This window comes from Ostrinia nubilalis, chromosome 18, assembly GCF_963855985.1.
Source record: "Ostrinia nubilalis chromosome 18, ilOstNubi1.1, whole genome shotgun sequence".
NCBI lineage: Eukaryota > Metazoa > Arthropoda > Insecta > Lepidoptera > Crambidae > Ostrinia > Ostrinia nubilalis.
This window is the reverse complement of record NC_087105.1, coordinates 6,120,292-6,147,216: the sequence shown is the minus strand read 5'-3', so window position 1 is coordinate 6,147,216 and position 26,925 is coordinate 6,120,292. Positions and strand designations below refer to the sequence as shown.

At 36.1% G+C, this 26,925-nt stretch overlaps 2 protein-coding genes across 4 annotated transcripts in view; one reads left to right on the top strand and one right to left on the bottom strand.

Annotated features, from left to right (window-relative positions):
- Nucleotides 1-26,925, top strand: part of LOC135080609 (ETS-like protein pointed) — a 154,304-nt gene that overhangs the window by 16,476 nt on the left and 110,903 nt on the right. For 2 of the 3 annotated variants that reach the window (XM_063975287.1, XM_063975285.1), the window contains exons 2-3: nt 5,374-5,509; nt 19,428-19,548. In XM_063975287.1, the coding sequence (XP_063831357.1) occupies nt 5,384-5,509; nt 19,428-19,548 (247 nt within the window). In that variant the 5' untranslated portion in view covers nt 5,374-5,383. Of the gene's footprint in view, nt 1-3,371; nt 3,476-5,373; nt 5,510-19,427; nt 19,549-26,925 lie in introns of those variants that run through there. The other variant, XM_063975286.1, reaches the window with a different exon arrangement.
- On the bottom strand, nt 1,407-2,680 carry LOC135080394 (ATP synthase subunit d, mitochondrial-like). The gene is made up of 3 exons (XM_063975037.1): nt 2,483-2,680; nt 2,079-2,297; nt 1,407-1,641 (listed from the first exon to the last, which is right to left on the bottom strand). Exons 1-3 carry the CDS (start codon nt 2,599-2,601, stop codon nt 1,449-1,451), a joined length of 531 nt encoding a protein of 176 aa, XP_063831107.1. The 5' UTR covers nt 2,602-2,680; the 3' UTR covers nt 1,407-1,448.

Sequence of the window (26,925 nt, the reverse complement as noted above, 5' to 3'; positions counted from 1 at the left end):
CTCTATTTTGTGCTTCAACCGTGTACACTACCGCGTGCCATATTGCCGTTCATTGCGAAAGCTCGGAATGTTCAATGAAGCTCTATGAATGCATAAATAGGGCGATTCAGTCCAAAACTGCTTAGTTATATTATTGCGGGGTTCTCAGAAAGCGCTGCGCAGGCGGCTGCCGCCAACCGCCGCGGGCGTCGATCGCTTGATTTGGTTTCGGGTGCACGCATGTCTGAGACAACTTGAACGTTAGCTTTAATCGGTTGACAACAAGAAATCAGACTCGCTTACGACCTACGTTTATTGATAAACCCAATCAATAGGTCGCAAGCAAGATATTTGAGAAAAAAATCATAGAAAGCTCCAAATATATTAGGAAATTACAACCACATGTGGACCCTTAACTTAAAGTTTGAAATTGAGGATGCAGTCCTAAAAGCATTCTTGACCACTTGAATTGTTGCTAGGGCCACTTATGTATCTACAAAAAATCTACCGGTCCAGTTCAAGTTCTCATAAAACAAAAAGTCATTTCGCTCGCTGCGTGCTAAAGACTGTTATGAATCGATGCGAATGCTATCTCAGTTGGCAGTCCTATTTATAAATCGCAAATTGGTTAACCCAATCGCATATATCTAGTTACAGAGAACTAATAAAGACGAAAATAAGACGGCGTGAAACGCTACCCAATCATCAATCATACTTTGCCGCGCGAGTTCTTGGCTTATGTCCCCGCGGCGACCCTGAGTGAGACTCTAAATATAGACTAAATGCAGTCCCATTCCCTCATGCATGAAGTACTGCGCCCAGGGGCTGTCATGATTCGATTCGCGAATCGAGAAGCTAGGACTCATGAGTTGAATCGATACGACTCGTGCTCTACAGCTCCACAGATGTAGAGAAGAACATTTCAGATGTAACGACAGCCAGGATCGAAAAAGTGTCGCGAAGAAATAATTTGCTGTTGATATTTTTCGTTACCGTTTAGGTTCCTTTTACTACATTTTGTTTGGTAAGACAAGCTACTTTAACTCTAATAAAGTGCATTTTTCTTTCTCGAACATGTTACTCACAAATCACTACAACACAATAACTCCGGCGCAGTTTGGACTTTCTGTGGCGACCGCGCCCATGTCACCGTTTACGTTGATTGCTTTCAAAGTGATTAAGCACGTGCTGAGTCGTGATACCTCATGAAAGTCATTTAGAATACCAACGAAATTTTACTACAGGTACAAATAAAAGCAAGTATAGTAATTACCTATAAGCCAATTCGACATACAGGGCTTTCTATCACAAATTCGTGAATCGAAGAATTGAACGGCTATGTGAACTGCAACATAGCTAACGACTTTAAAATAATTTTCTACTGAAAATTCCTCATTGTCAAATAAAAAAACAAAAAGGTAGCATTAAACAATATTTATTAAAACACAAACATAAAAACACGTCTTTACTTATGGCGCTTTCTTCTTTTCAACCTTCTGCTCTGGAGGCTTATACCCCACTTGTTCTTCTGGGGTATGGGGCCAGTATGTGGGCCTGTTCACGGGGTCGATGGCCAGGTCAGGGAACATCTCCGCATACATCTCCATCGTCATCTCTTCGAATTTGGGGAGGGCTCTTATTCTTGAAAGCTCTTTAGTCGCTCTGGAAAAAGTTGAATATTTACGTAAATAAAACCGCAAGTATATCACGTCACACTAACATTAGTGCCTCGCGGGATTGAAGACATAGCACCAAGTTCTCATAGGCTTGGTGAATTAGGCATTTATAATGAGGAAGGCTTAGACAAAAGCTTCAAAATATTATTAGGATTTGAATTAGATGAATTAACCAATTGAATAGCGAGATTCCAGACTTAACCCGAAAGTAAAGGTGTTGCATCCGGATCCGTTCTATAAAGCATCGTTCGTTCATTCGTTCGTTCGTTTCAGCTGAAAGACGTCCACTGCTTGACAAAGGCCTCCCCTAAGGATTTCCACAAAGACCGGTCCTGCACCGCTCGCATCCAGGCACCTCCCGTGACCTTCACCAGATCGTCGGTGTGCTATAAATCATATGAAAGGTTAAACGCTGGAACTTACTTGTCAATGTCCACCTGCATCTCAGCGCAGAACTTCTTGATTTCTGGCTCCAAGGCTTTCCACTGCTCGTCGACCTTAGCTGACAACGTGTCTTGCGGGTAGGGTACTTGAAACTTCTCGTACTCTGTCTTCAGTTTGTCCACCAGGCCAGGAACAGGCACCATTTTAGAGTACGCCGCCCAATCAATTTTCGGGGGTTCAGGGGGATGCGCTAGTACCCTACAATTAGAAAATATACTTTTAAAAATTGCATTGGTCAGCCAATGATTGATTGAGAGAAACCGCCAGGTTCCATTACAATCTTGAGTGTAGTAGATTGATCATACGCCTTTACAAGCCTATAAAAATTGCCTATAAATATGAATATGGTATTTTGAAGAACGGAAATAAACATTGTTTCCTACCGTCGAAGATAAGCATCAGATTTGGCTTTAAATGCGAAGTACTGGACTCTCTGTTCTGGTGGTACTTTTTTTTCAAGTTCCGCCCAATTTATGCTGCTTTTCGTAAATCGTTTTGCCATTTTAGACTATTTTCTCGATGTAAATAATTTATTATAAACTGTTTGGAATTTTGAATGAATCAGTCAATTTGATATTGAATCAAAGTGACATCCATAGAGGTCAGACCATAATGAAAATTAGTGAGGCAAAGAGATAGATAAAGGAGTTTTTATCTATGATTGGTAAAAATAAGACGTAAATTCAACAAAAACTTCTATAAAATAAAGCAATTTTAACACTAAAGCTTCATCATCACCATCTTTAAAATATTTTAAATTCTTTTTGAGTGGACGTGTCCATGTTGTATTTCCATGCATCCAACGCCTCTCAGCCAATCTTCGACAAAGTTGCCGCATGGAATCTCAAAACGCAATGCAATTTGGAATATTCTGAGAAATTCGTTTACCAATATTGTAGAAATGCTTTCACTTCAGGCATAAATAAACCGATTATTCCATCATGCGACGCAGGTCAACATGCGAAATTGCGTGCAAATCTGTTACCAGCTCGAATCCGTAGGTCGGGAACGTTATCCTCAAATAAAACATCTGTTGGCATATCAAACCAACATCGTCCTTATCCTGAAGGACTTTAGATGTATTGTTCCTCAAAGCTCCTAGGGCAATATTGAAATCAAAGGCTTACTGTTCAAAGAAGGGAACTTTGTTAACCGAACCGTCTGTAGAAATGACGTGTTAGAAAATTTTATCATTTATCGATTAGATAGCGATATGGCTTGCGTAGTTATTTTGGGCTGCTTGACGAGTATATGCTTTGAATTATTCAATCCAGGTTCTACGTATTGTCTCCGGTGACGTGACTGCTTCGCAGTATAAGGTGAATAGATTTAGAACATCCCGATAGACTTATAGGCGTGATTCAAAATATCTATGAGTGAGTACCTACGTTTTATTAGTGATATTACAGTTGTTGAATAGTTTTCCCTCAAAATTATCATTGATAACGTGTTTGTTGTGTTTTTTATTTAGCTCGGATTAGATCACCATTGATTTTTAATTTAATTTAAGCTAATCCATTCATAGACCAAAATCTATATTCATGGTATCAATCACTAGACCCCCCAGGGATCGCAGTGCAACCCTTAGGACGTTCCATTGAAATCATGTCAAGCGTCGCTCTAAATCAGTTTCTCCCCTTGCGAGTTAATTACTGGCACACCGAACAAATCGACACGCCGTCTCAATTACGAGACAATAATGTCCGTGATGGTGTCGGATCCTTGGATCGTATCCGCCGGATATTATCCGAAACGGCATCACACGGACCGAATTTGCTGACGACACATTTACTATACCACTCTTGGCTATTCTGTGACAACCTTACGAGGACCGTCACGATTTGGAACTTCAAAAGGGTTATAACCAATGTCGGCTCTATCCAAAACACAATAAGGGTTATAAGCTATTTTAGGGTTAAAGGTAGTTTTCGCTACATGTGTCTTTAAGCACCGTTTCCGCCGGATCAGCTCGTTACGTTTGAAAGTGTTAACTAATTCCGATCGCTTTGATGGGATATTAATATGTTCTAAGAATGAGATCTGGGTTTGTGGTAGTGGATAAAACTAACAGTCTATACCTTGTCTTGTCAAGTTTATACAAGTACATAATTGTTAGTAATTCTAAGATAGTTAATAAGGTGTGAACTTCATCTTGTATTCAAAGACTTTCCCATCGAAGTTCACACGGTTAAATTATGTTGATATTTTTTAAATTGCTTGATGCTGCATCAAACTTAACTTAAAATCAATTACAATTTTAAATCTTCGCCGCAACTTCATAGAATTGAATTACCAAGTCAATCTCAAGTAACCCATAAAGTCGGTCCCATAAAGGTGTCTATAAACCGTAATGTGTTCAATAGAGTGGGTGATGTATTGCAAGATGGGAAACAGGTTCGGCTTACCCTGAAAAGAAACTTAACGCGGACCTGTACCTATAGCTGTCTCGGTATTCGTCGTTGGAGTGAGCGAGAGGGAAGTCTGAGCAGGAGTTTTTTGGCTTTCCGAATAGACTGGTGTTCCCGTTGCGGTTGGCGAAGCCCTAGTGGCGATGGCGAGCGGTTACGCCGGTCGTAAGTTATAATGACACGACGTTAAAAAAACGTGTAATCATATTCTGATCTGAGCTGCTAGCCTTGCAACTATGTTGTAGGTGCAAAAGATTGAAACAGAAAACATAAGATATTCAGGAATCTAGACATAAATTAGGCAAGAGATATGGAAACTACATGTGCTATTGTGATAATGCTTGAAGCGTTTAATATTTTATAAATATTAATTATATTTTTATTCCTTCTGTTAGTCAGACTGTTCGGCGGCACGTTTTCCAGGATCAGATGTTATGAATCATTTACTGCTGACTTTATATTTAACCTGGGTCTGATATAATAGTAAGCTGTGTCATCTGCAAAAAAATCAACACATCAGTCCATTAACCGTTTGTTCTGACCGACTGATTTATCTGCGGTGCTCAAGCTAAGAAAGATGCCTCTGAATCTTAAATTTAGTAATAATGTTATGGCCCGTATAAATGAATTTATATGTTTTTTTAAATTTACCTCCTCAAGGTGCTAAAATTATGAATGATAGATTTCCGTATAATAGAATAGAAATAAAGAGAACGAGGAAGACAGAGACTACGAAAAGAGCTAATTTTGGATATCCCTTCTTTGATCTTAGGGATAGTTCGATAAAAGACTTCAGTAATAAGCCTTGGCTTTACACAACTGAAGTCTTAACATACTTACAACTTACCTTCAACTCTTTGTTCCAGCCCCAGCGCTATGAAGCTGGAGTGGGGCGAGCCGGAGCCCGACTATGGGCTGGAAGAAGCGGCCTTCTACGACGGCCCGCCGGCCGCCGCGCCGCCGCAGCGCAAGCATGTGTCTTTCAGCTTGAGGCTGGACCTGGTAAGTATTGTATCTCTTACTCTCTTACCCATTCTTATTACTGATTCTTACCAGTACAGTACAGATTCTTACCAGATAGTATTGTATGTTCTGCACAATTACACGCACGGGAACGTAGGAAACCATGGCCTTAGGTAGGATAGGATAAGACTAACGGGATTATTTTGCAGCGCAAGCTCGTGTCTTTCAGCTTGAGGCTGGATTTGGTAAGTATTGTATCTCTAACCCATTCTACTGATTCTTACCAGTACAGTACAGATTCTTACCAGATAGTATTGTATGTTCTGCACAATTACACGGGAGCGTGGGAAACCATAGGTAGGATAGGATAGTATTATTTACCGAGATTTACAGCTTTTTAAAAGCATACTTGCAAAAAAATAATGAGTTTTATGAGTGTGAGCTCTCAGCCCTACCTCTAAAAAATTATAAAAAATATAAAAATGTTAGGAATCTGTGGAAACATACAGACAACAGTGAAAAATCTTTTTTGCCTTGAATAACTTAGATATGGCTCTGATGGAAAGCTCCTGTTTGAGCTTTTATGAGACTTTCGAGATAACTTTTAGAACTTAAATTGAAGGTTTATTTGTCTTACATTCCAAGGTAAAACCTCCAGTGTGGTCTGGAATTTCTTATCGGGGTTGTTTTGCTTGGCTCTTTGTATTTATAAATCCTTAAAGACAATATTTTCGACGAATACATAACATATTAATTGAAGTGTTTAAGATAGATATCTATATACAACGTGTCCCAAAATTCAAGGATAAGCCGGCGCCGCAGGATGGACATAGTCATGACTACTTTAGGAAAAATAAGAAAAAAAATCTATCTTAATTATTTTTTAATTTACACAATAAATTATGAAATTCTTCGAAAATTTACACCCCTTATGATATTTTACATTACCACGGCCACAATTTTTCAAATACTTCTGTTTTTTTGTTTGTACCGGCAACCTAAGAAGTGCTGCTGTCCAATGGTATAATACTCTAAGAAAACTAGTCGCAAAAAAGATATGCGTACCATTTTTACAAACATTTCGCTTGTTAGTTAGTGTGGGACAAACTTGCAACTGAATTTAAGACCAGTTCTCCTCAACCAATTGAGCTGAAATTTGGTTACATTATGTAAGTACGATGACGATGCATTATTATGGTACCATTGAGCTGGATGGAGTCTGGAGGTGACCATAAGAACTTCTAAACGAAACGGCGGAATCGCATCTAGTTTGGGTTCGTTGGATTTGTCTTGTCGAGCACTTTAGTGCTAGATGATGTCCAGGATCCTGATAATGAGTCAAGAGGTGGCCAGGAGCTGGCCAAAGGAACTCCTAAACGAAATGGCGGAAGCTTATCGAGTTTGGGTTCGTTGGATTTGACTTCCCGAGCACTTGGACCATGAGATTGAGAAACAACTAAAAAGTGTAAAATAAAGTTATAATAAAAAAAAAACTTTCTTTAAAACAAGCATTAATGCGAAATTTTAAGAAAGAATTTAACGATAAAAATAATTGTATGCAAGGTTCAATTAATAATGTCGAAAGCTTGTAGCGCAAACAGAAAAAAAGAGGAATAAATTCCATGCGCGATTATAACTTTATTTTAAACTTTTTAGTTGTTTCTCAATCTCATGGCCCAAGTGCTCGGGAAAACAAATCCAACGAACCCAAACTCGATAAGCTTCCGCTGTTTCGTTTAGGAGTTCCTATGGCCACCTCCAGACTCCATCCAGCTCAATGATACCATAATATTGCATTGTCATCGTACTTACATAAGTATACCAAATTTCAGCTCAATTGTTTGAGGAGAACTGGTTTTAAATTCAGTTGCAAGATTTATCCCATACTAACTAACAAGCGAAGTGCTTGTAAAAATGGTACGCATATCTTTTTTGCGACTAGTTTTCTTAGAGTATTATACCATTTTGGAATCTTGGATAGTTGCGTCAACTTTATAAAAAACTTGCCGCAGTAGTGTTCATACTTTTTTTTTACAAAACCACGAGTCAAAGTTGAGTGAAAGTAAAAATCGTTAAAAATTTTAAGGAAATATCATATTTTGATTAACTTTTGTGTAAAAATTGCAAGGATTCTGTGGGTTTTAAGGATTGGGGTGGACAGCAGCACTTCTTAGGTTGCCGGTACAAACAAAAAAACAGAAGTATTTGAAAAATTGTGGCCGTGGTAATGTAAAATATCATAAGGGGTGTAAATTTTCGACGAATTTCATTATTTATTGTATAACTTAAAAAATAATTGAGATAGATTTTTTTTCTTATTTTTCCTAAAGTAGTCATGACTATGTCCACCCTGTGACGCCGGCTTATCGTTGAATTTTGGGACACGTTGTATATAAAAGAAAGTCGTGTTAGTTACTCCACTTATAACTCAAGAACGGCTGAACCGATTTAGCTGAAAATTGTCAGGGAGGTAGTTTAGAGCCAGGAGAAGGACATAGGATACTTTTTATCCCGTTCGAAATTTAAAAAAAAAGTCTGCTTATTTATTGCCATTAAGGCGGAACGAAGTTCGCCGGGTCAGCTAGTTATAAATAATTGGTAGGTATGTACTTTCTCTACACACTTCGCTGGCCAATAGCGAGACGTTTCATGATTATTATTCTACATGCTTTCATTATCATTTAGTTATGAATAATAATGTCTTATGAGCGTGTTAAAATTAATAGAAAATTGTTATAATCCGGTGTTAAGGCCTGTCGATTGATACTATGATCACACTTTCTAAATTGTAAAACAAATAAGTTATTACTATTTTCTAGATTTTCACTCTGTTGGATAATTGAATATTTATAAAATACATAACGGATTGACCTGATTGGTTTTTATAAAAAAATCGAGGAGTTTCGCCTGCGGCTGCAGCCACAAAAAGTATGGTTTAATTAATTAGAAAAAATAAATAATACGACCTTAATCTGTCACATAACTTAGGTCGGTATTGTACACCGACAATACCGACCGACAATACTGAAAATTAACTCGATTCAATAATTATAATAATATATAATTAATAATAAGGTCTATCAAAAGATATTTAATCACAGGATTAGTCCTTTCTGATAATAAAATTCAACAAATCAAACGTCTTGAGGCTTTTCAAGAGCCTTAGAGCTTAGATTGATCTAAGCTTTAAATTAAATTGAGTTTTTAGCTTCGTTAGGTAAAAGTAGATAAAATATGTAATAGCATTTTATGGGGCATTTCTATGTAAGGTAAAAATCTTATGAATGGTACAATAAGCACAGGTATATAAGCTCAGTATCCGAAGCACGTTTGGTTTGTGAAAGGAACTTATCATAGAGCGGCTGGTTACTCTGCTACAACTTTACATGTAGGTAATTGTCCCAGTCTATACTCACCTTTATAGCACCTTATTCATACTTTACTTGGTCGGATAAATTTATTAAATCTGTCAAAGTGGCCAGGATATCCGATGTCGCGGAGAAATGGGAATCTCTATGTAGATAGAATTCATTAGAAACCTTGTAGGGACCGGTGGTAATGGTCGCGGTGAAGGCTCTATACATAGTTTATGACTTAATAATATCTTCCCCGCAATCTTGTTTTTCTAGTTTACAGATTTTCATATTAATAGCGATAACGAATCTGAAATTATTTTCATTTGCATTACCTACTTATTTGATGTTAATAACTAAATAATGTTTTGCATTAATTTTGATTAAACTATATGATATTTTAGTAATAATTCTGAAGTTTTGTTAATATTCAAATTCAGATTCAAATGATTTATTTCTTAAAATATGGTACAGTGATAAGGTCATATCTATAGCAATAAAGGTTCATCATATTTTGCCATGTGGCATAGAAATGTCAGATTAATGTTTTATGAGATATTAAATTAATTTTAAAATTCAAAATTTGTCATTCAGGAAATCGTCTATAGTATAATAACATTTGTTTTTCAATAGTAATGTCAATTTCTTTTTAAATAATATTTAATAGAAATTCGATATTTTAGACATATTTCAAGGAATATTGTCTGTATCCTATCCAGACTAAAATGTAAGTGATATTAATAAAAAAAATATAGCTTGATCCATTTATTGAGGCAGCTTAATATAGAGTTCGTAGCTTAGGTAAACTACAGGATGGAGACCCATTTCAATGCGTACGACTACGGACACAGCTACTTAAATAAATGGTACTAAATCCGTATTAGAATTTACATACACATTTGCATGAAGTCATAATTTTTCATATCTCCTCATGCAATCATAATGTCTACTTGCAGCCTCAGTATTTTATGCAACTTGTCAAATGCGATTGGAAAGCCTTTTCACCTTGTCGCATAAACAAGCATCCGATACTAGCGATTGACACAGTCCCATAGTTGTAGGTTTACTAGCACTTAGTTTGCTAGCCTGGTAGTGAGTTAGCGTGTATGCTAGTTTACAGCGCCCAGTCTTACAGAAATGGAAAACAGGCTCTCGCTGTGTTTCTGCTAGTGCCGTGCGTATCGATTGTCTAGACTTGGATTTCCAACCAATTAGGAATCGATAAATTGTATTATGTTGTATGTATATCGATAAATTGTAGTATTTTAAATAAGGGGTGAAAGAATTTGTCATTCAACTTAAAAACTAACCGACTAATTATTTTATTGAAGAATTTGATCGGGAATTGTCATCAGTATTTTTTTTGTAAGGGATGAACGAATTTGTTATCTGACTGAAAAACTGACCGACTAATTATTGAAGAAATTAGGCTTAATGTAGTCGGGATAAATTCTATCACAATTATTATTATTACAACACCAAGCCTCAATCGCGCCGTTTCATTTTCCAGGTCAAAATGCCATCGACTAATCAAAAGACTATGAAATCGATAAACAGTATCGACTCTACCCGAGTTACTATTTCCAATAGAAGTTCCCTATAATGAGTGTAATTGTACGGTTCGGGCTGTTTCGAGTGGCCTGCAAGTGCTTATATTTTGTAATTGGATACATAATTACAGTTTTTTTCAGTCCAGACTGGCGGCTGGACCTCTTACTTTGAAATTACTTACTTGAGAAAAACATTAATTATTTCTTGAGAGTGTAAATTATTTAGTTATTAAATTGAATTGAATTTTACTATCCTCCTATTTATACATCTAATCTTTCAACACATTCAGTATTTTTTAAGTTAATATTTTAGCGTTAAGTAAGAGGCATCTCAAACTAAATTTTATACAGGTTGAATATTCTTCCTATTCTTCTATGGTATTCTTAAGCTCTTAGCATAGTTTTTATACCAATATTTCACCTAAAATTGACCTTTACCCATTATCACGGGACCTTGCAGGCAAGGAAGTCGTGTAAGGTCCATAGTTGCGGGCATATGGTGTGTGATGGGTATCAAATTAACTCTACCGAGTGTGCGCTCAGTTATATCCCCCTTTATCCCTCACGAGGTACAGTCGACGCCGATAGAATGTGACAATTGTGATGACAGTGAGACCATCTAACATTGACACAAAATCATCTGTCTCTATTCCTTAGGCTCAGTTTTTAGATTCATAGTTAAAATAAAAAATTGTTAAATTTTGCTACTAATGGTTCAATATTAACAAAATGTAAAGTAATAGTTAAAAAATGTACTTAAAGTCAAGACATTTTTTAACTATTTTTTTCTGATATTTAACCACTTGTCATTTGACATCTGTCAAATTTGACTGTTGGTTATTTTAACTACGAATCAAAAAACTGGGCCTTAGTGATATTGTAGAAAAATGAATCTCTCTTTTACGCAATATTAATACAATATTCGATCTTAATCTTAACTGATGTTGAATGATGATGAGCATAATAATATGTTATATTATATTAATTATAGAAACAAATAGTACAGAAACAACCACAGAGAATCTCCAGTAGTTTTGTTTTAAAAGTAATCTGAAAAATCATGGGAATAATCTTGTGTCCGACTGCAAATGGCTGACATTCTACAGCTTGGATGCCAGTAAAAGTAAAGCAGTCCTGATAGTCTATCTTAGAGTCCACAACGAACTTAAGATAGTCAAATTTCCTGGGAGAAGTGTATGTCCCTCCCCTTGTAGGGTAATTTCTTGCTCAGTGTCCACTAGTCCCCAAGCTGCAATCGGTGGAGTCTTAGCACCCAAACTCTTTAGTTGTAAAATAGTCAAATTCTCAGCGCGAAGTGTATCAGCGTATGTCCCTCCCCTTGTAGGGTAATTTCTTGCTCAGTGTCCACTAGTCCCCAAGCTGCAATCGGTGGAGTCTTAGCACCCAAACTCTTTAGTTGTAAAATAGTCAAATTCTCAGCGCGAAGTGTATCAGCGTATGTCCCTCTCTTGTAGGGTAATTTCTTGCTCAGTGTCCACTAGTCCCCAAGCTGCAATCGGTGGAGTCTTAGCACCCAAACTCTTTAGTTGTAAAATAGTCGAATTCTCGGCGCGAAGTGTATCAGCGTATGTCCCTCCCTTGTAGGGTAATTTCTTGCTCAGTGTCCACTAGTCCCCAAGCTGCGGTCGGTGCGCGCCGGATGCGCGCGCGCGGCCGACCGTGAGCGGACACTCGTCTTTTTTGACACCACTTTGTTTCTGGTTACTTACTTGAACTACTAACATTATGGTTAGGTAGAAAAGTGAAGCCATCTATAGCAAAGCTTTTAGTTTCAACTAGTATTATAATTTATCTGTGGTTTCAATATCTGAAGCAGACGCTATGAGAGTAGTCAATAAATGCAAATTTTGTTGATCAATAGTTTTCACATTTTTGCGCCAAATTTTTTTTTAATATAATTTGATACAGGAAATAGTCTGTTTCATGAAGAAGGATTTTTTCTTTATTTTATTGCAAATATACGTGAAAAGGTGAAAATGGTGTTTAAAAGTCAAATACGAATACAATTTAGATGGTCATTAGGACACACTGTAAAGATTTTCTTTGATAGACCAAAATTCATGCGAGCAAAGCCGCGTGCAAAGATGAGAAGTCAAGTAAGGACGAGTTAAATTTGAACTCTAACTTCCCGATATGTAAACAAATAAGATGTAGGTACGAACGACCTGAGTAAGTTCACTTTACTGATTAATTATACTAATTAATAATAAACGTTTCATGCTGCATTATTTATGAATAGAAGTCAATTTGATACACTCGGGCGCACGGTAACAATCAATCACCGGGGAAGGAGTATCGAAAACAAACTGGAGTTCCTATTTCAAAGCGCGTTGTTTTTTATTTATTTTTAAACTTGTCCGTGACACTGACGCTAAGCTACTCTAATGAGTTTCGACATTAGCTTGCCGTCATGAAAAAAAGACACGACTTTTTAAGACTGACTTACGAAGTGTTTTTCGTTAGGTTAAAGAGTTAGGCTAATTATAGCCGTAGGTTATCGATATATCGCCAACGGCAGTACTTTGTCTAATTAACATAATAAATAAATTATAAAAAAATATCAATACACCCGATTGCTTATAAAAATTCTTAACCAGGTACCATTTATCATTCGTTATGTATCTTTCAAACATTACCTACTTAAGAAATTTTCATTATTGTTTCATTAATTTTTAATTGTAGAGATTTTCTTTAACCACACTTAAATAGCTTCAAAACTGACATAACACTAATCAGCTGTATTAAAAACTATTAAAGACGACCCTCGTTGAAAAATCAAGCATAACAATTACCAAATTATAAAACATTATGCGAATAAATAATTTTATAAAGTTTTTGCGCTATCCCACGATATGTAGTGACGCAGGCTACCTAATTAAAGTTTACGTATAGAAACATAGGGTCAGCGCTACAAAAACAAAAAACATAACCTTGCTTCTGGCGCAGTCGGGTAAAAAACACTAGTTACTAATACCATACCAACAAATACCTTAATGTAACATTAAATAATTAACATTAGCCAGTTCCTCCGTGGTTGAGGATTCCGGGTGAAGCTCGCTTCCACCTTCGGCCTGATCATCACTTACCATAGGTGAGATACAGGCCCTACCTAAAAGCCATTCTATGTTGCAATGCCTTAACTAGGTAAGCATCATGAAATTTTGATCAGTCAGCTACCAAATTCTACCAGTTAATGGGGACGCTCTACACAATTTACTGACAAGTTAATTCTTTAGCCATACATAAACAAATAAGTCATACGACTGTAGCTATTAAATTATCAGTATAGTCGGAATGCGAGGCCGTTAATAACCTCCATAATATAGGGGGCTCTGTCAGCCGTTATGACATTAACACCTTCACTTGGTAGAGTGGCTCCATAAAAATACACTTGACGTAATTTACGTTTGTCGAAATATGACGATAAAGTGTTCAGAATAGGTGAAGGAAAATAATAGAATCAATTCCCGTTTTGTACATGAATCCGACATAATATCGTCTTCTCCATCTGTTTACCAAATGAACTGTTTCGTAAATTAAACACAATAGTTCAAAATGACAAATGGATTGCTTAAAAAAATGGGTCAAGGTTTAGAGTTTTGTCACCATCGGATTTGTAAATATAATTACGTGACGTGACTATTGTATTAACTGAAAAAAATAATACATAATATGATATTATTTTATGTAAAAGTCTTCAGTTTCTGATATCCGAAATGCATTGACTGAATAATTGAATTTGATTTCCATTTGTTATTTGCAGGCATGATATCATTTAGCCTTCAGTCTGAGACAACTGCCTATAATACATGAAAAGAAAGTGTCACATATACCAAAGTAATTTAAAAACATTAATTCATTAAACAACAGTAGGTTAGATTCGTCCGGCTTGGCAGTTAGCTACGATAGAAGTCTGAAATTTCGACCTGCCTCTTTCATTAGGTTTTGTGGTTCAGTTATCAGCCGAAATTAATCTTGTAGGTAAAAACTGTGTTGGAGTCCCCAATAGTGGACACTGTCATCCACATTTAATGTAGGCATAAATATGATAGCTTTGTGTATTCATGGTACGAGTAACACCTGTTTGTACAAGGGAAATGAATGTATTTTATTCATTTAGAAAGATATTTATTTATGTTTCATTAATATTTGTCTCATTATGATTTGTCTGAAGAGTACGTTACTCACCATTAATATTTACCACCGAATTTTAAGCAGGGGCCAGCGAGACTAAACAGTAAATAATTCTACAGTCGGTTTGTTGACCTCTGTGAAAAAGTTTATTAGTAAAATAAGCCGAAGCTTGCGAAAATTTTGGGGATCCTCATTGATCCTGAATACCCAAAATCGAAATCCATGGCAAGTGAACCACTGCACAAATAGATTTGAAGGTCTTTGTTCGAGATCAATGCTGCTCAACCCTAGGCCCGCGGGCCACTGGTTTGAACTTAATAGTTGAGTTTTTATTGCACTTGTCCTAAGAGTAACTGAAATAGGAAATATAAGTGGCCCGTCGTTTACGACTGAATTTACCATTTGGCCCAACTCTTCAAAAGGTTGAGCAGCCTTGTTCTAGATCATAGCATTAGAAAACCTACCTCAATGAAGGTCATTCGTACACAATCTTTGTTAGTAATCAAAACATTTCAAATCAAGTGCTGAAAATCCTGTATTTCAAGTAGATAACAAAAAAACACTGAACAAGAATGCATAAAATATTTTTCAACATTGACTATGTTGTGTAGGTTTTGCTGATTGATACACCACACTGCAGCATTATTCGAATCTTCTGTTTCAAAGTTTAGCTTAATAAACAATACCCCGGCCAGGTGATGTCTATAAATTTGGATAGTATTGTAAACTATTGATGTAAAGAAACAGTATTAGAAATTCCAATCGACAGATATAGACTTGTCGAGCGAAAACGTTAGGCAGATAAACTTTATTCATCTAAAAAGTAGGTAGAGTAGTAGCATTTTCAGAAGCAAACGTTAGGTAAACGGGAAAATAACATTGTGGTTATCTCAAAGTCACTCTTAAGTATATTTACTGACCTTTAAAATTAACTTCCGCATAAAATCTAGGAAATACGAGTCCGTATAGTTCATATTCACTGTCTGAGAAAAAGATCGCTGTATCATTATGTACAAATCGAGATTGACTTTTCTTCGTTGAACATAATCATTACTCGTAGAAATTATCCTGCCCATCCGTGCGTATCTCATTAGGGACAGGGTGATATCCGGCCCCTAATTAAAAAGACCCGTCCCAGGATATGACAAATTTGTTGTGATTTTTCTATATAAATTATTGTATTTCTAGTTCGTTAGCCGTGTGCGTAGGAACTCAAGCATTAAGCGATAAACTAAGCAGCTTGTTGTACAATTTTGTTTTGTAAATATGTAGGTGCTGGCCTGCGTTCATTTCGAATTCCAACGAATAAACTCAAGTTGCGTAGGAAAGATTTCTTCTAAGCCAGGCTTATTTTTCCACTAGCTCTGATTAAAATGTAATGACGATGACTTAATACAAATATAAAGGCATGATAAACAAGACGTGTCGTTCCCACAGATAAAGTGTCAGCTAAGCATAAATAACAGCTTCGCTCCGAACTATATTTCAAGCATGTAATGTATGACAATCCGGGGATTACCCGCCCGATAAATCAGCCCGTTAAAAAGTAGCGACACGTGATAGAGAGTGACAAGTTCAAGTCTACACACACTTCACGACAAATCGTTTATTAAACACGTTTTAAGGTGCGCCATAAATTTAGTGGCGATTTAAAAAAGTAGTGTCTTCAGAAAGATCGTTTTGAAATCATTAATTTCAGGATTTTCAGGATATGTAAATAGAACTTTAGAATGAAAAATGACTTCCTAATTTTTCCTTGGGGGAAATGTAAGTAGTTACCTAGTTCTATTCTAGTATTATTCTGAACATTTACTGAGTTTAGTAGCTTATACAAATATCCCATGATGAATACGACCATGATCAGAATTTTCGATGATACTTTCTCAATTCATTGTAAACTTCAGCCAAAATATTTAATTTCTCAGGATTTTCCTTAATTTTCCTCATCTTACTCGTACTTTGTTTTGCTTTTTAACCGCCAAAATTCACTATAATAATGTGGGCTGGTTCTGCTGAACACGCTATTGCAGACATTTCACTAATAGGTCTTGCATCTAATAATAAACTTTGCATTTAGGTCAGCATCATCTTAAAACCACTCTTAACAGTTTATTTCCAGTTTTATTGTAATAAAATAAATATTCTTGACATCTACGACTACTATCAGAAACTACGCTAAATATAAGTACGACTGAGTCGACTCTATGTCATTTGTTTTTCAATGGGTGACGACATGTTTCTGGGATATCAAACAAAGATTAGCTAAATCGTTGCTGTTGATTAGAAAATTAACTGTTGCGTAATAATGGAAAATTAGAAGTGAATTGGCAAAAGAGCATCAAGTATTTTGATAATGAGACATCACATTTGGGGACAAAAAAACGTCGTAAAGCAACTAATATTTCCATTAACTTTCCTGCTACAAACGAGCAGCTAGGGGAAATGCATTGAACCGAACAAAAAACCAACAAATAACGCGTCTCAATAGACACACCAAGCAATAGAGGTGTAAGAAATTGGGATCGTGCCCCCCAATCAGGATAATCACGTGGCAAGTCAGGGGTGAGCGCGTGCGCACCAAAATATCCCTCGCTGTTTACCGGCCCATCATCGGACGGTTCACTGAATGGGGGATTCGTTAACACATGTAGTAAATTTAAACGTCTGTCATGTCCGTCTGCGATTTATTGATGGATGCCATCAGTCGACCGGTTTGAGAATCAATTCTTATTCGACGCGTGCGTCTGTGTCGCCAGTTTCCAAAATGTCTTTAATCTTTTGTCCATTCTAAAACTATTATTCGATAAGATTATGTTTTATCATTTTTATTTTTGGAAAACAAATCGATCAATTCTCTAATTTTTGCTATCGCGCATCAAACTACTATCAATTTGACTTTATCTCGTGAATTTGATATAGTGATTGATGAACACGTTGGCAGGTATTTGGCCAAGTACATTTCATATAATCACACTACTATAGAACCAAATTTCAATTCGTAGCTAACACAGGGACCCTCAGTGGACTTTTGTACCAAACTGTATGAGCAATCAGATAAAACGCCCGCAAATCATATGATAGTGAGTCACTGTATGACATCTACAATATGCTGTTCACGACGGCAAATATAATTATACTCGAACTTCAGGCGCGGATGGCCAGACAATACTAATTACCTACTCCGTGCGCACTAACGAAATGAATCAAATTATGTTCTGGAAAGGAAGGGCCCAAATAAAATAGATAAAATACTAGTAATATTTAAGGGTTAAATACGATACTACCTACCATTTTTCCATATTTTGGAGAACTTAAACTAAAATACTTATTTTATAGATAAGTACTTTACAAGAGAAGTTCCTGAAATCTTCATTTAAAATTGTATGAATGTAGCAGATCAAACTAAACACGGTGTAATCTCGTTGTACTTAATACAAACTATTTTGAAACAAAAATGTATATTAGTCTAATAATGTGCTTACTTCAAACTATCATAGTCCTTGCAACAACTGTTATTTCTTCTGATTAATTGCGTAATTCGTAAAAATAGAGAATTAGGCCTATATCTGCAAAGAAATCTTTGTAAATAAACTGTCTTCAAGATAATCTTTCTCTCTCTTACAAAAAAAACATGTCCTTGCCAATAAAGTTTAGAAAAGGTAAGAAAATCTATTTACGAACGCTTCTACTACTTCCAAAGGGCCTAGATTGAGTGTGTTAGCCTCGACAGATCACCTAAATGTCCGGAGGGTCGCTGATTCGATTTCGACGTTTCTATTGGGCAATATTGATATGCTTTATGATTAGGGCACTGTCATGGACGCTACGAAGGGTCAGAGTGAGTTACACGACAATGACGCTTGTTTATTGAAGCTTAGGTTTGATATTTTGTTAATGGATCTCATTGAGTTTTAACAAACGTTCAAGTGACAAACACTTGAATGAAAATAAACAATTTAAATAGAAAAACTATTTTCATTATGAAAGATTTTTATCTTAAAATCTTTGTTCAGGATGACTTAACTTTATTTCAGAATACGCCTGTAATGTGTTGTCGAATGTCGTTAAATATAGGTAAACATAAAATTGTATGTATTAATATTTTTAATGGAAAATCATGATAGGATTCATCATCATTATCACCAGATAATTTGGTTTCCATTGCAGAAATAAGTCCCTGTCTATGTAATTTACCAGAGGAAATGTAGGAGCGGCTTAGGAAGTTCTTTGAATTCAATCCAGCAGTCTACCCATAGATATTTATTAAAATATATGTATTAGAGTTCGTTAGATACCATGTGGGTCCGGTCAGCGAGCCTCGTCGGTATGCCCGGCACACGCGGCTCCGCTTCCGTTCGCTGTTCGGACATGCGCGGCTTAAAAAATATTCACTATAGTGCCTCTGGTCTGGGCCTACGGATTCAGTTAATAATACCTTAAAATAGGCATGGATAGCATACCAAAAAAGTTTGATAGCATAGACTGGAAATTACTTAGACAAAAAATTTGAAGATAATCAGAAAATTTACGTGGGGCTACACGCTACATAGTAAAAAAATACGTACCTACATTATAGTGTTTGATGTTCTATTAGTTTTTGTATGCGTCCATTTACTTTTTCTTTTTTTGCTGTCTCTACATTTAAAATTTGATTAATTTATTATTATTTATAAAATGAATACAGTATTTGAAGTATAAATTAAACTCATTAATAAATTGGTTAAATCTAAATAGATTTAATCCGAAATTTATTTAGATTGACCATAGAATTCTAGCACATATTCAACGCATGCTACAACGTCTACGTGTCAGCGCGTATTTGCAAACACTGCTAGTGATCATCTCGTTTTTTTGCGTTCTTAAAATATAATTAAAATGATTGTTCTTTTTTTGAAACAGTGCGATGAAGGCGGCGGCGCGGTTGAGGGCATCAAGAGCGAGCCACCGGAAGCTGAGGAGCCACGCGCCATGCAGAAAGTGCCTTCGCTCTCGGATCTTTCGGACCCTGAGGCCTCGCTAGGTAAGTGATTTGTGCAATAACTTATAAAATAATCCAAATATATTTTTGTGTGGTAGAGCAACCTATGAATGAGATTTTCCATTAAAAACTCTGACCATCACATTGCGGCATGATGCAGCGAGCACTGCTAGAATACGGTCACTTCGTAATTAAAGTTTTGTCTTCGTAGGCAAAAAAGTAGATTTTAGACAATCAAACGTTAATTGGTATAAACGTAATAAATCTGGAATGATTATGTAATGTTTTGCAATTCTTAGATATTCATATTTCGTAATAAGTACTTTACAATTGTGAAATATTAAAGCAGGTACAAATTCAATTGATATGCTGAAACTTATCACCTAAATAAAGAGCTGCACGTCTACTATATCTAAAACCTAGTCGGATATACCATGACCCCTCCTCGAATGCAGTTAATAAGTCTCGATATGCTGATACCATATGGCTCTATGTGCGACGTCTAGGGCGACGGTAATACATTTACCATCAGAACCGTCTGCTCGTTTGCCTCCTGTCCCATTAAAAAAAACTTAAATAAATAAATAAATAAATCTTTGGACAATTTCACACAGCGCCAGCTAGCCCCAAAGTAAGCAACTTAATGCTTGTGTTATGGGTGCTAGCTTAACGGATATACTACTTATATACTTTTTTTTTTAAATACATACATATTATACATAGTCACACCCAGACCCGTCACAGAAATTAAAATTCATCATTTCAATTTCTGCCCGGCCGGGAATCGAACCCGGGACCTCTCGGCATAGTAGTCCGTTCTGAACCACTACACCAAACGGCCGACAAAGCGCGATGATAGTTGAAATAACGAGTAGCGCATCTACTTTATCTCTAATCTAGTCGGATTTACAACACCCCTCCTCGAATGCAGTTAATAAAGACCACGTGATCCCAGCCAATAAGCGAGACAGATGAAGGCCGGAGCGCGATGATAGTTGACATTACGCTTCCCTAAGGCGTCCGGGCTCCGGAGACGGGAGGAAGCGATCAGCCGTGTCCGGACCGGCCAACGCGAGTGTCCGGCTCCTTATTTTGTGGGGGGTTTGCTTATGTAACTGAGTTTTGTAGATTGGGATACTTTTTATTAAATGTAATATTAAAAAAGCCTAAAATAATTTTATTGTGGAACTTAATAATTTACTTAATAACCGTAGTCGTTTACATATTTTTTTATTTAACAAAGAAGGAGAAATTCTTCGTTTTAGAAATAAGAGAAAGGGAAAATAGTAATCGTTTGCCTCCTGCCACATAAAAAAAAATATTAGAATTAGAATGGCAGCATTCACTGATATGATTATGTTTCTAAATGAGTATAAATTATCAAATGACGCTATCGCGTTGTACCACTCATATTTGACTCACATTTGTGATAATTTTTAAAAAATAAAAAACAATACAAGAGCTTCTTGCGTCCGTAAGAAGAGTAGATATAAAAGCGAATTTCCCTCCGTGACGTTTCGCGATTGGCGTATCCCGCCCACGCCTCGCTAATCGCAAAGACTGTTAGCGAAACTATACATGCATTCAGAAGGGGAAGCTATAGTTATTTTTCGATGTAAAGTGGGTTATGGAAGCAGACCGCTAGGCTGTAACGAGGATGCGCCGTATTATCCTATTCGGGCTTCACCTATTTGCTAATCATTGTCTATGCTCCCTTGGTGATGCCGAATGGAAAATTTGTTTTATTGCTCATCACTGTGGATTGATAAACTTTCCCTGAGGAAACAGAAATGGACTATTGAGTTTCCAATATAGCAAAGAAGATTCGAAAATTGATTTGTTGTAAAAGCTTTCAGTGAAATGATTACTTATTGTGTCACGGGTTACTGAAAATTAAAGCTTATAATGTTATGAATGAAAAGTTATTTTTTCGAGTTTGACGAGAGTTTTGACTTCTATTATTTTATTGATATCGGCAATATAATTAAAATATTAATTAAAGTTCTCATTGTTTCAATGCGTATGAATCACAAAATTTCTTCTAAAGATCAATTAAAACAAATCTTGACAACGTATCATTTTCGCTTAACATAAAAGGATGCGAGAACATAATATTGTCTCCGAGTTCAAAACACTCAAATTACGAATAAAATTTCCTTAAGTACAGCCAGCAACAAACATATAGGGGTAATTTTCTTTCAAGTAACTTATTACCAAGAAAATGGAACTTTGCAAAAAGTTTGAAAGATAGAAAACAGTTTAAATTGGTTCGTAACAAAAAATTACAATACCTTCCTGATTTATTTGACTATCTAATAATTTTCTGGACAGGTAGCTTCGCGAAACAGTCAAATAATAACTAACAAGTTTTATTATTTTACTTTACTAAAATGACTTCTACCTACGGGTGAAAAAAAAAACAGTCTAATTCGGCAAAATTTCATCAAAATCCAAACCGCTCAGTAGATTTTGCAACAAGAAACAACAAACATCCATCCATCCTCGAAAATAGCATTTTTTGCTGACTGTACAAAAATCATTACCGCGTGTCGTTTGTTTTGCACCTAATTTCAATACGCGTGGGAGGGTAACGAACTGCACTGGTGCATTTCGGGCTCCGGGGTGGGCTCATACGGGCCCATTGTTTCTGTACTATGTATGTTCTAACGTGGGAACACTATATTCAGTTTGTGCGAACAATGCAATGTGATTTCAAGGAGCCTATGCGTTTAGTTGTTAAAGAACACCCGCGACTTCGAAGTGACTTTCCAAAAGTTTAGGAACCCCCTTCTACCTATTTGCTTTAGGTATGCATGATCCCAAAGTTTACTCAAATTGAAATTATAATACATTATTTGTCAAGCATGTTTATGGTTATTAAATTACCAGTACCTACATAATAATATTTTGCATACTAAATGAATATTTATTAAAACAGCAGACCCAAATAGAATAAATATTAGAAAGTAAATAAAAATAAACCGAAACTTACTTTCAATCCAATTATTTATTCTGTGTTAACAATGGGTATTTTGCGTTAAGACCCGGTTAACCGCTGATAAACATTGGTTTAGGTTTACAAAAAATATTAATTGAGTTAGGTTTAAAAACCGGATTTTCCTTCATTTCTTAGAAATCCCTCTTAATTATTCAGGGCTTAATTAACACCTAATTAAATGCCCTAGAGTTTTAAAAATAGTTGCGGTCCTAGCGATAAGATTTACATGTTTACCCATAATATTTATTTACATACAGAAATACTATAATAAATATATGTATAATGTCAGCTATGGTGGCTATACATAGTACACATACATGCGCTCTTCGCGGTGGGCTAACTATAATTGCACTGCTTGCAAAGTTGCAGTAGGTACTCATTATGTATTGTAACACTATCGGTCGCCTTCATTATAAAAGCACAGAGAGTCTTTCAATGTTTATACGAACTCATAATAAACTACGAGAAGTACGAGTATGAATGAACAATAATCGCAATTTCCGAATAGGTAGTAGGCCGTAGTAAAGTTAGTCAGCTTAATGAAAGGTTGTAGCGAGTGAACTTGACGCGAATTCACTTTTCATATCGTAGAGCTTCTACTACATTGCACATGTACCGCAAATAATCATAATTCATCATCAATTAATTCATTCTTACACTTATTTAGAAAGTACTTTTTATTTTCTGAAAAGAAAAGTCTTGCTTTAAAAAGCTTATGATCGCGTTGGTCCGATTAAGCCAAGTCATGATGGTTCAGTTTATCACTAGATGAACTCACCAGACTAGTAGCGTGAGATCGAATGAAAATATGCATCCGTATCTTCACAGTTGTATCCTCTACTTTATCGCACGTAGTAATTTGACCACATGCAACTTGTAAGCAACTTTTACACCGGTGTATGTGACCCCGCCTTCATCTCATTCTCGTGGCAATATAATTTGCTCTTTCTTTGTTGACAAGCTTTGGAAGCTGCTGTATTTTGCAACGTGTATTTAAGTAAGTAGTGTATTTAGTAACTCGTACCAGTACGCCATCTGTAGCGGGCTTGATGATGGACGCGCGTAATGGATCAATAATTAGGTTATTATCTTGTAAGTAGTTCGAAGAAAAGGCAACTTTGTAGATATCGCTTGAGTATATTGGCATGGTTTTGAGAGCTTTTGTGTTTTTATTGTTGTTTAAGTAAGAGCTTACATTAAATGATTTTCACTATTTGGTAGAATCTATCTACTTATATTTTAAAGATTAAATTTTTAAAACTTACATTTTATAAGGATGAAATTCCAAGAATTTATTTCTCAAAAATTTAGTAGGTACTTTTGTAGTTCAGACAATTTAGATCTTATTCTTATTTATACATCTCTTTCAGGTTTTATTCGTACTTAATTCAATCAAACTTCTTCGTATTATTTGCACTTACTTCGCAATAAACATTTTGAATTTGACACTGTTGAAAATTTTGCAATCTTCACCTTGACCATACGCAATTCTGCGGCCGTAATATTCCGCTGCACATAATTTATATTCGCCTCGACATAAATAAACTCGGTGGACGTTATCATATCAATGTTCTAGCTAACGAGAACAATGCGATTAATTTGTTTGCCACTATCTCTGCCTGCACCCGCTGACTGAGTCACAGTAGCAATATATTTCGTGAATATTTATGTGTAAGAGCATAGTGATAAAATAAACTATAGTAGTTGACGAGTTTTAGTCTACATCACGTGTAGTAACACTACCAACAAAATAATAAAATGGTTTATCTTTGACTGTCATTTTACACGATAGACTATGCTTCTATGCTAGAGAGTAGAATGTCCGAATCAATTTCTACTTCTTCTTTTCACTATGCCTTATCAAGTCCCTTAGATTCATATTATTCAGACTTAGGTAGGTTAGAACTGAATTAGACATTTAAAATACCTTTTTTAAACCTTGCTAGGAAAATAACCGAATTTACAGCACATGATAATTACCTCATCTACAATTTAATTGCTTAATTTGCATGAATTTTGTGATAAAAACTAACGTCATTTATGGCTGATACGAAACCCACTTTGTAGCTGAAACTGTAACAAATTACGTCAATGTATGTGCGATCTATTCAGTCACGGTTTTCTTTAACCCTTTACCTGGTGGTAGCTTATTTTATGTCATCGTATTTGAAACTTTGTTGGGATGGGAATACGGTTCAAATATGTTGTCTAAACTGGTTGCAAAGTTAAAAGAAATTGTCCGAGCGAGCACCAAACCACAGTCGCGGACAGCAACCATACGATACCACAGAGGATGTTGCGGTGTAAAGTCATACTACATCCCTGCAGTGTTGATGTTGACTCCACAGGATGTTGCCAAAATGCGCCCCGACAACTTTGTGTACATTTCCAATTCCTGTCTGTACGCTAAAGTTACAGTTCGTGGAAAATTGTTATTATTTAACAGTTGTAAGCCACGTATGAGTTAGACTTTGTTGAATGAATGCTCCGTTCATTAGTATTTCTAACTTTAAATTGGGCATGGCTTACATTACATCACTGTAGGTGGTAAAACGCGAACGAACTTCAAGTGAAATGCAGAACGTGCTTTTCTTACAGCTTTTAATAACGAACACTATTGTCTCACATTTCATTTTTATCAATCTTTAATCAACCTGAAAAATAATCTACAAGAGGAAGAAATTACCACCGTTGCTCGTATAGGTACATAAAATGTTAAGAAGTTGTAGGTAGGTATTACAATGAGCTTTTTATCGAGACATATAAATGTAATTTAATACATTTAGTTTCAATTGATATTAGATAGAATGGATAAATCAAGTCAAAACTTTCACAAGCAACTTTTATCAGCTATCAAAATTGTGAAAAAATGACATTATAACGTAACATTACACCGTGGCGTGTAAAGCGTTTTTTATGCTCAATGAAGTTGAAACAGAGGTTCGTGTGTCACCTGGTGCTTGATTGATTAAGCAATTATATTCTTTATTATTCTCAAAATAAAGTTTCATTCTGCTTGATATACATTTTGAGTTTTCTTTTTTATTTAACGCCAGCACATGTTGATTGTGGAAGCTTAACCACTTGTGTGTCATATGGTGTCAGTATAATCAACGGTGACGGCCAGTATTAAAGCTGGTCGAGGGGAATACTTTTGCAATTAATAATACCGTTATAAAATATGATTGTGCAATTATATCTGCCAGATATTCTAAAATTCATCTTGTTCTGTCTTCGCATAATGTAAGTTTGCCCTAAGTTATTACAGGTGGTAGTGGCAATCAGCAAGTCAACTTGTCCCAAAAAAAGAAATTCAAGTACCGAATTCCTTGATGGTGCTACTCGAAATCTTTGTGAAAATAATTATTATCCTGAACAAGGCTCGTATAAAAGGACAATTAGGAAACGCAGCATCATAGAGGCTAGCATCACTAGAAACAATAGAGCCGTACTTGTTTGTAATAATGTAAACGAATGTTTACAATACATAAGCGGGCATCGTAAAGCTAAAAGCTTTCGCAAATAACCCGAGTTAGAGACAAACGTTTCGTTGCTTTACGACCACAAAGCTGCAAACTATTTCTGTTCAATGTTGACACAAGAAAATTCTCATGAATGCCTACCATGTCGGCTCAAGCAAACACGTGTGCGGCGCACACGTACGCGGTGCATGAACGCTGCACCCACACATAGGCGGCCATTCATGACTGCGCACATAGGCCGTGAATGGGCGAGGGCGAGCGAAAGCTCCCGAGGAGTCATGCTCGCCTGGTACCGCGGCCAGACCAGTCGGCGGACATGTTGGCTTATTTGTCGAGTGGACGTTAGAAACGGATGGCTCATTAGAAAGACAAGGGGAAACATTTTCTCCCCTTTCGTTTGGAACTTGTTTGCTCTACTAACCTTTAATTATTGGTTAAATGGAAAATTTGATTGGATCTTTCATTAAACATTAAGTTAAAACATAGTAATGAAAGTTGAAAACACTCTTTTCGATATTGGATTCTTAAGTCATTAGCGTATTATCTTAAACATTAATTAACTACGTGTGTTCATATTCATCTTTGATAGCCTGAGAGAAGAGACATTATCATAATAAATCTAACGTTCATAACAATCAGAATGACTGTATTCAATACATATTAAACAAAGTTCGTTCGTATCAACTTTCAACCGAAGGCTTAAGTGCTGGAAGGAGACTTCTATTTCCACGGAGCTACTGTATCTCTATATTAAAATGTAGTTTTTTTAAATCTCACAAAGTTACGTGTAAGGTCTAAGAACAAAATAACGGTTAGTCCTTCGAAAATTAATTTAACGGTCACATTTTTTACGACAGTGACAAATATCTCTTAACTCAGGTAAACAGTGTATAAACTGACGTTTTTATTAATTTGACTATAACTTCATTGTGTCTAAGT